The sequence below is a fragment of the Myotis brandtii genome, unplaced genomic scaffold (assembly GCF_000412655.1).
Source record: "Myotis brandtii unplaced genomic scaffold, ASM41265v1 scaffold3455, whole genome shotgun sequence".
In the NCBI taxonomy this organism is placed as follows: Eukaryota; Metazoa; Chordata; class Mammalia; order Chiroptera; family Vespertilionidae; genus Myotis; species Myotis brandtii.
In genome coordinates this window covers 10,212-21,501 of record NW_005363298.1, presented here as the reverse complement: position 1 = coordinate 21,501, position 11,290 = coordinate 10,212, and the positions used below count along the sequence as shown (strand labels likewise).

The window sequence follows — 11,290 nt, the reverse complement described above, 5'->3', positions numbered from 1 at the left end:
GTAATGTAAATATCTGATATGCAGGATGTATTTTCATTGTTACAAATTGAACATAATTAAGGCATAGTGATTAATCACAAAAACAATATGTAATTATATATGTGTTTTCCAATGGTCTTAGGCGACCCCTGTGAAAGGGTCGTTTGACCCCCAAAGGGGTTGTGACCCACAGGTTGAGAACTGCTGCTCTATGTGGTTGACAATAAGCAGTGCTGGTTTCCTCTGGAAGCTTTTGTTTTACCAAAGCCGTTTCTCACTTTTGATCCCGTTTTGCTCTTTTGATGTTTGCCTTTGAACTGGGTATATTGCCCGTGCATGTGTGTGTGTGTTGTAGGTGGTGAGGACTTTTTCCTCCACAAGGATAAATTACCCAGCACTCAGTGATTGCACTGCCACCTTTGACATATGTCCACTTTCCATAAATACCTGGTTCTATTCATGAGCTCTCTGTTGCTTTGAGCTACTTGCCTATCTCTGTCAGAACTAGCCTGTCTTGGTCAGGACAGCTTTATAATCAGTGTTTTTGGGCAAATCTTCCCAACACTTTTTGTTGTTCAAAATGGTGTGTGATTCAGGGCCAAATCCAATATAGAATGACTTTGTCATGTTTCACACACAAAAAAATATTGGAATTATTATTTTATTGCATTGAATATATATATATATATGTGTGTGTGTGTGTATATATATGTATATATATGACAGCAAGACCCTCAGGCCTCCAGGATGCCCATCCCTGCCTCCTGGCCCCACCCTCCTCCTTGCCTGCTGCTGTCTCTACTGCTGGGCCTCCCAGGTGAGAACTCCTTGGGGTAGAATATTCTCTTCCTGCCCCTGGATTTCTTTTTGCCCCTGAAATTTCAGGGCCTCCAGGGAAACATGGGTGTGTCACCCAGGCTGCACACAAGGCCAAGGACAGGGCTTTATCTGAGCTCATGAAGTCAGGGATCTGAGTGGTTTCTCTGTGGCTCCATTGCCAGCAACTGGTTACCTGAGGCAACAAAACAGATGATGCTTGCCTGGCCAGCATTTCTCAGTGGTTGAGCATCAATCTATGAACCAGGAGGTCATAGTTCAATTCCCAGTGAGGTCACATGCTGGGTTGTGTCCTCGATCCCCAGTGTGGGGCATGCAGAAGGCAGCTGATCAATGATTCTCTCTCATCATTGATGTTTCTATCTCTCCCTGTCCCTCTGAAATCAATACAAATAAATATTTTTTTAATAAGATGATGCTTCAAACCGAAATAGAGACAACTTTGTGTGTATTGACTCGTGTCACACTCAGACGTCCCTCTGTGAGAGCTGTGACTGTTATCCTGGACGTGCAGATGGGGATCCGAGACAGAGAGAGTAACTTGCCTGTATCATCATCTAATTCAGTTGAGCAGCCAAGGTTCAAGTCTGGGCCACCAGCTTCCAGAGCTCTTTCTTTTTTATTTTTTAATATAGTTTTATTGATTTCAGAGAGGAAGGGATAGGGAGAGAGAGATAGAAATATCAATGTTGAGAGAGAATTATTGATCTTCTGCCTCTTGAATGACCCCTACTGGGGATTGAGCACGAAACCCGGGCATGTGCCCTTGATCAGAATCAAACCAGGGACCCTTCAGTCTGTAGGCTGACATTCTATCCACTAAACCAAACCAGCTAGGGCCAGAGTTCATTCTTTTCACCATATTATGCTGCTTGGCAGCAGAGCCTGTTAGCAGAAAAATCAAAAAACCCAGAAAAGTAAACTGAAAAATAGTCATCTACTATTGAGACACTCAGCTATTCAATTTCTGCTATTTGTACTTGCAAATGTTTGATAATTATACATTGCATATTTCTAATGTGCCAAATATTTTACTGAGCTTTTAATATGTGTCTAATTTCATCAATCCTCAAAACAATCTGTGTCCTGTCATGCAAGGCCACACTTTTATATATACTTGCGATGCATGTATCTATGTGTGTGGGGTGTGTGCATGTAGTTGGTGTGAGGGACTGCATACACACACACACACACCCCACACAGAGACGCAAAATTTTAGAAAACCCTTTCCCTTTTGTTCTCTTCAATCTTTTTCAGTTCACATGAAATGCACATGTACAGATGTATAGTTCTCTCTTTCTTCAGACACCCTCCCTCCTTTCTACTTCTCCAAACTCACCCCATAGCCTCCACCAAACTCTTAAGATGAGCAAGCTTCTCTCTTGGTAAAATGAGTAAAACTTTCCATCAATAAGTGAATGGATTTAAAAGATGTGGTGCAGATATACAATGAAATATCATCTGTACTAATAAAAGAGTAATATGCTAATTAGACCAGAGGTATTCCGGAAGACCATCAGGACAACCTTCCTGACAAAGCCAGCCGGGTGAAGCAGCCGTCCAGTGGTCCCCGGTGCCAACGCCTGCGGCTGGCTCCAGCCCAGGAGATGGAGAAGCTGTCCGCCCCAAAGTCCCAGGCTGCAGCCAGCCAGAGAAGCCACCCGCCCCGTGGTCCTGGGGGAGATGGAGAAGCCGCCCGCCTGAGGTCCGGGCACCAGCGCCTGAGGCTGGCTGAGGCCCAGGAGATGAAGAAGATGACTGCCCTGTGGTCCTGGGCTGCAGCCAGCCAGAGAAGCCGCCCGCACTGCGTCCCCGGAGGAGACGGAGAAGCCGCCTGCCTTCAGTCCAGGAGCCAGCGCCCGAGGCTGGCTACAGCCTGGGACATAGAGAAGCCGCCTGCCCTGAGGTCCCAGGTGCCAGTGCCTGCGGCTGGCTGCAGCCTGGGAGATGGAGAAGCCACCCACCCTGCGGTCCTGGGCTGTAGCCAGCCAGAGAAGCCACCTGCCCTGCAGGCCTCGGCACCTGCAGCTGTAGCCGGGGTGAAGCCACCTGCCCACCGTCTCCTGCGGCTGCAGCCGGCCCAAGAGAAGCTGGCCTGGGTCCCGGGTGCCTGTGGCCAGCCAGAGGGAGGGAAGCCCTGGTCCTGGGGGCCTGCAGCCGGCTGGAGGAGGGAATCCTGGGTCCTGGGTGCGGGGACAAGGCAGAGATGATTAGGGGTGATCAAGCCAGCACGGGAGCAGTTAGGGGTGATCAGGCTGGCAGGCGAGTGGTTAGGAGCCAGTGGTCCCGGTTTGTGAGGGGGATGTCTGTCCTAAACCAGCAGTGGGACATCCTCCAAGGGGTCCCAGATTGGAGAGGGTGCAGGCCAGGCTACGGGACACCCCCCACCCCCATGCATGAATTTTGTGCACTGGGCCACTAGTTTTGTGATAAAAAAGAATAAAATCTTGCAACTTGCAACAACACAGATGGACATAGATGCTTTTGCCCTAAGTGAAATGAGTAAGAAAGAGAAAGACAAATGCCATGTGATTTGCATTGTGGAATCTCAAAAAAACAAAAGAGAAGCAAAAACATGTATAGGGAAGAGCTGAGGTGCCAAAGGGGAAGTATAGGGGGAAGGGTGGGGAAAATAAGTAGAATTTTGTTCATTACTGTCTTGGAGTGCCTCTTCCATGCTGGATCAGGATGAGGAGGAAACAACAGAATGAAAGATACAGAGAATTCCAGCTGGGTGCTCCATACGTATAAATATACCTATATCCATATCTGTATTCTCTGACATCAGTTGAAAACTCAAGGCCTTGGAAAATCTGCTGAGTTATAACTTTCTAATTTTCTGAACACTCACTCTTCTCACATGCCTGTGGCATCTGACCCATGGATTTAACCATGACTCTCCTCAAATGCCTGTGGCCCCACATCCAACCCATGAGATTCCTGCTGCTTCTGTCACTGGGTGTGGATGAGGCTGGGAGGGGGAAGTAGTTTGTGGTTTTCTTCTCCTGGGCTCTTCTGCTTTCTGTATATGCTCAATTTACTTTTTCTCCCCCAAGTCATCCACATGGGAAACTCAGGTCTGACATAATTTCCACCTAAAACAGACTTCAGGATCCCAGGGAGGTGTTGCACTCAACAGTTCATACGTCACCAATATACTTACTGGATACCTACTATGTGCAGGAATCATTATAGGAATAAATGAGACAAAGAAGCTGCCCCCATGGAGCTTCTATTTCAGTAGGGAAATGACAGTAAACAATGGACATAATAAATATGAAAATAATATAGAATATTAGAAAGTGGTAAGTGTTAAGGGGAAAGTTAAAGTAGTGTTGAATAGGAGCTTTCAGGGAGTCTGTGAGTTGAGATGTATTTTTAAAAGTGTCGTCTGGGTGGGCCTCACTGAGAAGGGGAAGTTTGAACAAACATTAAAAGAAGTTGGGAGTGAGCCATGTGCTTATCGTGCAGAACCTCCTGATGGGAAACCGCACGTGCAAAGGCCCTGAGACTAGAAGCTTCTTGCTGTGTTCAAAGATTAAGGCTATTACTTTGAGGGAATGTTGCCATTGTAGGGTTTTCAACAAAGGAAGGACATGACCTGGCATGAGTTTCAAATTATTCTAGCATTTGGTTGAGAATAGTCTACAACAGGATCTAAAAGGAAGCAACTAGAGCACATAACAGGTCATTGCATTCATACAAACAAGTGCCTTGCAACGGGACAGCAGCAAATAGAGATAGAGGGTTATGATCAGATGTGGGTGCGTGTGGAAGGGCAGATGTTGATGGGAATTGCCTTGAATCTGTAGATTGCCATAGGTAGTACTGAGATCTCAACAATATTAAGTCTTTCAATCCATGAGCAAGAAATGTTTTCCCATTTATTTTTGTCTTTACTTTCTCCCAGCAATGTTTAGTACTTTTCAATCTACAAGCCTTTTACCTCCATATTTAAATTTACCCCTGCATATATTATGCCTCTTGTTGCTATTGAAAATGGAATTTCTTTTTTGGATTGTTCATCACTAGTTTATAGACATGCACTTGAGTTTCGTGTGTTGGTTTTGTATGCCACAAATTTGCTGAATCCTTTATGAGCTCTAATAGAGTTTTAGGGTATGTGGAACCTTTAGAGTTGCTACATATACACTCATGTCATGTGGAAACACAGATAGATTTACTTCTTCCTTTACATTTCCAAGGCCTTTTATTTACTTTTCTTGTCTAATTGCTTTTTCTGAAACGTCCAGTATTGTGTTGAACATTTGTGGCAAAAGTGCATACCTGTGTCTTGTTTCTGATATTAGGGGGGAGGCTTTCACACGCTCAACATCAAGTGTGATGTTAGCTGTGGGTTTTTCATGTAAGATCTTGTGGAAGGGCAGCTGCAGGGAAAAGGCAGAGGCAGAGGCCACTTTGGATGGGCTCGGGTTCCCAGTGCCTCCCTCACCACACCCCCATAGATGCTTTTGCCCTAAGTGAAATGAGTAAGAAAGAGAAAGACAAATGCCATGTGATTTGCATTGTGGAATCTCAAAAAAAACAAAAGAGAAGCAAAAACATGTATAGGGAAGAGCTGAGTTGCCAAAGGGGAAGTATAGGGGGAAGGGTGGGGAAAATAAGTAGAATTTTGTTCATTACTGTCTTGGAGTGCCTCTTCCATGCTGGATCAGGATGAGGAGGAAACAACAGAATGAAAGATACAGAGAATTCCAGCTGGGTGCTCCATACGTATAAATATACCTATATCCATATCTGTATTCTCTGACATCAGTTGAAAACTCAAGGCCTTGGAAAATCTGCTGAGTTATAACTTTCTAATTTTCTGAACACTCACTCTTCTCACATGCCTGTGGCATCTGACCCATGGATTTAACCATGACTCTCCTCAAATGCCTGTGGCCCCACATCCAACCCATGAGATTCCTGCTGCTTCTGTCACTGGGTGTGGACGAGGCTGGGAGGGGGAAGTAGTTTGTGGTTTTCTTCTCCTGGGCTCTTCTGCTTTCTGTATATGCTCAATTTACTTTTTCTCCCCCAAGTCATCCACATGGGAAACTCAGGTCTGACATAATTTCCACCTAAAACAGACTTCAGGATCCCAGGGAGGTGTTGCACTCAACAGTTCATACGTCACCAATATACTTACTGGATACCTACTATGTGCAGGAATCATTATAGGAATAAATGAGACAAAGAAGCTGCCCCCATGGAGCTTCTATTTCAGTAGGGAAATGACAGTAAACAATGGACATAATAAATATGAAAATAATATAGAATATTAGAAAGTGGTAAGTGTTAAGGGGAAAGTTAAAGTAGTGTTGAATAGGAGCTTTCAGGGAGTCTGTGAGTTGAGATGTATTTTTAAAAGTGTTGTCTGGGTGAGCATCTCTGAGAAGGGGAAGTTTGAACAAACATTAAAAGAAGTTGGGAGTGAGCCATGTGCTTATCATACAGAACCTCCTGATGGGAAACAGCACATGCAAAGGCCCTGAGACTAGAAGCTTCTTGCTGTGTTCAAAGATTAAGGCTATTACTTTGAGGGAATGTTGCCATTGTAGGGTTTTGAAGAAAGAAAGGACATGACCTGGCATGAGTTTCAAATTATTCTAGCATTTGATTGAGAATAGTCTACAACAGGATACAGAAGGAAGCAACTAGAGCACATAAGAGGTCATTGCATTCATGCAAACAAGTGCCTTGCAATGGGACAGCAGCAAGTAGAGATAGAGGGTTATGATCAGATGTGGGTGCATGTGGAAGGGCAGATGTTGATGGCAATTGCCTTGAATCTGTAGATTGCCGTAGGTAGTACTGACATCTCAACAATATTAAGTCTTTCAATCCATGAGCAAGAAATGTTTTCCCATTTATTTTTGTCTTTAATTTCTTCCAGCAATGTTTAGTACTTTTCAATGTACAAGCCTTTTGCCTCCATAGTTAAATTTACCCCTGCATATATTATACCTCTTGTTGCTATTGAAAATGGAATTTCTTTTTTGGATTGTTCATCACTAGTGTATAGACATGCACTTGAGTTTCGTGTGTTGGTTTTGTATGCCACAAATTTGCTGAATCCTTTATGAGCTCTAATAGAGTTTTAGGGTATGTGGAACCTTTAGAGTTGCTACATATACACTCATGTCATGTGGAAACACAGATAGATTTACTTCTTCCTTTACATTTCCAAGGCCTTTTATTTACTTTTCTTGTCTAATTGCTTTTTCTGAAACGTCCAGTATTGTGTTGAACATTTGTGGCAAAAGTGCTTATCTGTGTCTTGTTTCTGATATTAGGGGGGAAGCTTTCACACGCTCAACATCAAGTGTGATATTAGCTGTGGGTTTTTCACGTAAGATCTTGTGGAAGGGCAGCTGCAGGGAAAAGGCAGAGGCAGAGGCCACTTGGATGGGCTCGGGTTCCCAGTGCCTCCCTCACCACACTTCCTCCCTGCCTCTTGCAACTGCCAAATGTGAGGTGACCCCAGCCCCACACGGCAGCTGCCCCTCTCACGGGCCCTCATTCACCCCCCTACCACCCACCTGCCATCAGCAGAGCACACTCCTCACCAGGCCCCCTGCTACCTCCTCACTGGGCCAGCACCCCACACACCCCCACATTCCCTTCCTCTCCTCACCACCACCCCACCCCACACACAGCACCGTGAGCAGCCTGAAGCCAGACAATGAGCACCTTACCACCACCTGCACGGGCTCAGAATCAGGCTCCGGAGGCTCCCTGGAGGAGGAGGTCCAGATACAGTTCTGTCTCCCTGTGGACATTAAACAAAGAGAACTCTACCTACTCGTTAGGCATTGAAGGAGTATGAAGGGTCCTTGATCATTGAAACCCTGTTGGTTTTGTGATCCCTGACAGCCAGGCAGGAGCAGAGGCAGCAAGGATGCATGGAAAGGAATTCCCTTTGATCCTGAGAACCCGCAGACCCTGAGGCCAGAGTTTGCTAAAGCCAAAGCCTAGATGGCCAAGAACAAGCTCATGGCTACACCAAGTCCAGGCAGCGTCACCTCTCCCAAAGAGCACACTTCATTGGAGGGGACCCATAGGACCTGATGGGGGCGCTCTGTCCCCACGTCCCCTGAGGGCTATCTCACCTGCTGCACTCACCTACCCAGCAGCCCACGCGCTCAGGGTCGCTGGGACCCTTCCTCTGATTCCACCCAGCAAGGATGGCAATTCCGTCAGTTATGTTAGTGCTTCAGTCTTGTTCCCACAGCTGGAAGCTCCTGCCCCCACACTGGGGAGGGAGCTGCCCCAGCTCTACTGCCTCCAGGCAGCCTGTGCAGAGATCCTGGGTCCTCCAAAGACTGTGGATTCTCAGCCTCGCTCAGTGGCCTGCTTCCTGTTTCCTTTCTCTTCTCTTCCTCAGCCCTGTCTGTCCCACAGCCGCACGATAGGATTCAGGGCCCTTCTCGCTTGGTCACCCAGGCCCCCTCTGAGGCCTCACTGGGACCCAGCAAGGCCTGATCCCCAGTCCAGACTTGCTTTTGTAGCTTCACCTCGGAGAAACAAAGCATTTGATTTTACATCTTTTCTGGCATGAATTAAGACACTTAAACTTGTGTATATGTGAGTGTTCTCACATTGTGTCACCATGGCAACAGGTCCTGGTCTTTAATGGTTTATCATTCCTGGTCCTTCCCTCTACACCTGCCCTGTTTCCCTGAGCCCTGAGCCCTACACCCTGCAGCCAGTTCCACCGCCCCACACACTTCCAGACTGACCTCCAATGACCACCCACAAAGATAGAGTGTTTCCTTTTGCATTTCAAACCAGGGTCCTCCGCTTCCTCGTTAGATGGGCCAACAACTGTTCAGAGCATTCCTTCTCTGCCCATTTTGCTTACTTGCCCCAATGCACCCCATCCCTGCCCTTGCTCCTCATTTTTTCTAAACTTGGAAAGCAACCAAAAAGTGAAAGTATTTTTGTACCCTGTGTAACAAAATATTTATGCATCGTGAAGAATTTTTCAGGTGAAAAAGATTTTGTGGACGTTTCCATATATTTTAATTTGTTGGTTGTATTTATCATGAAAAATGTTGACTTTTGTCAAATGCTTTTTCTGCATCCAATGAGAAGCTTATGTGGTTTTTTTCTCTTCATTCTGTTAATGTGATATATTACACTGTTTGACTTTCATATGCTGAACCATCCTTACATTTCTTGAATAAATCTCAGTTGGTCATAATATATCATTCTGTTATTTTGCTGTTGAATTTGGCTTGGCTTATGTTTAGTTGAAGATTACGGGATCGATATTTATGGAAGATATTGGTCTGTAGTTTTCCTATAGAGCCTTCATCTGGCTTTGATATCCAGATAAGGGTGACTTATAGTTAGTCTCAGAATGACTCTGAATAAGTTAAGAAGCTTTTCTCCCATTTTAATTTTTTTGTGGGGTTTGAGGAAGATTAATGTTAGTTCTTAAATGTTTAGTGGAGTTCACCAACGAAACCAAACAGTCTGGGCTTTTCCTTATTGGTTGATTTTTTTATTGTTAATTCAATCTCCTTGCCAGTTACAGGTCTATTCATATTATTTATTTATTTGTAATTTCTTCTTAATAAGTCATATGCTTCTAGAAATTGTCCATTTTATCTGGGGTATCCAATATATTGATGTACAATAGTTCATAGTACACTTTTGTAATCCATTTTATTTCTGTGAAATAATCAATAATGTCCTATGTTTATTCCTGATTTTAGTTATTTGATCTTCTTTCTGTATTTCTTGTCCATCCAGTTAAACATTTGTCTTTTTTTTTTTAATCTTTTGAAGAACCACTCTGGGTTTTGTCCATTTTCAGTTGTTTTTCTAGTTCCATTTGATATATCTATGAACTAATATTTTCTCTTTCTTTCCCTCTGCCAGATTTGGGTTAATTGACCCCTACTTTTTCTACCATTAAATTAATGTGAATAGTTAAGAGTTAATTCATGAACTATTCTCTTTTTAAATATATGCTCTTAACACTCTAAATTTCCCTCCAGCACTTTCACTGCATCTCATACACTTGGTTATGTTGTGATTACATTTTCATTTGCTTTAGTATTTTCTCTACTTTCCCTTGTGATTTCTGCTTTGAACTATTGATTCTGAAAGTGTTGTTTGATTTCTTTGTATTTGTGATCATTTCATTTCACTTTGTTACTGATTTCTAGTTGCATTTGCAACCTCGTTTCCCAGTGCACTGCTAGAATAGTCCTTCTTCCACATTCAGTAACCTGTGCTGTCCTTCAACCTGTGCAACAAAGACACAGACATAGGCTTCTGCCATGGCAATGACTTCTCTAATAGTCAAGAAACATGTGTGTGTCACACAGAACAATGGCTCCCCCCAAAAAGGTCTATGGGTAATACCCAGACCCTGTGAATATATTACTTTATATGACAAAAGAGATCTAGGAGAAGTGATGAACTTAAGACTCTTGATCTTGAAAGATTATCCTAGACTAAGGGCCCAGTGAATGAATTCGTGCACCTTGAAAGGAACTGTGGGCTGCAAGGCTGCAGTGGGCACAGGGGCAGGTCTCAGCCCATTCTCTGCGCTCCTGCCCAGCCCCTCCCACAGTGGCCACCAGTCCCCTGTCTCTCTGCAGCCCCACTCCCACTGCCGCCACTCCCACACGCTGACAGCGCCGGCCCCACTCGCACCCACTGACGGCACAGAGCGATTTGGAGGAGCTATTTGGGCCAGCACCAGCAGCAGATGTGTGCAGTGGCTGCTGCCCCGATCACCCCTCATGATCAGGGTGAGGTGGAAAAGCCCTCAGAAGCAATAGGAGCCGGCATCCACCGCTTGCATCTGCTGACGGTGCCGAGAAATCCAGGCACCAGCAGCCAGTGCGAGTGGCGAGTGGCAGATCCAGCACCAGCAGAGGGTGCAAGCGGGGCCAGCGCCAGCAGCAGGTGTGAGTGCTGGGCAGAACTGCAGCACACAGGAGCAAAGAATATTCAGTAACCACCAGAGGCTCACCCCAATGACAGCGATCGGCATCCTGCCTTGGTCTGGCGGCCCCGCTCACCTACTCCACCATCCCGCAGAGGCCAATGCCCGCCATGTTCAGCACTCTGCTGCCTTCTGCTGACACCTGCCATGTTCTACACGCACCCCCCTGGTGGTCATCACACGTCATAGCAACCGGTTGTTCGGTTGTTCATTTGTTCCGCCATTTGGTCTATTTGCATAGTAGCCTTTTATTATACAGGACTAGAGGCCCGGTGCACAAAAATTTGTGCACTTGGGGGGGAGAGGGGGTCCCTCAGCCCGGCCTATGCCCTCTCGCAGTCTGGGACCCCTCGGGAGATAACGACCTGCTGGCTTAGGCCTGCTCCCGGGTGGCAGAGGGCAGGCCCAATCCCTAGGTGCAGCCCCTGGTCGGGCTCAGAGCAGGGCTGATTGGGGAGTTGGGCGCCGCCCCCTGTCATGCACAGAGCAGGGCCCATCAGGGGG

General features: G+C 45.7%; 1 protein-coding gene across 1 annotated transcript in view; it reads left to right on the top strand.

The window, feature by feature from the left end:
* Positions 1–726: 726 nt before the first annotated feature.
* Positions 727–11,290, top strand: part of LOC102255303 (signal-regulatory protein beta-1) — a gene marked incomplete at its 3' end in the record, with an annotated part of 17,484 nt that continues 6,920 nt past the window's right edge. Inside the window, exon 1 of the mRNA XM_005871576.2 lies at positions 727–796. Coding sequence (XP_005871638.2) covers positions 727–796 — 70 coding nt within the window. The remainder of the gene's footprint in view (positions 797–11,290) is intronic.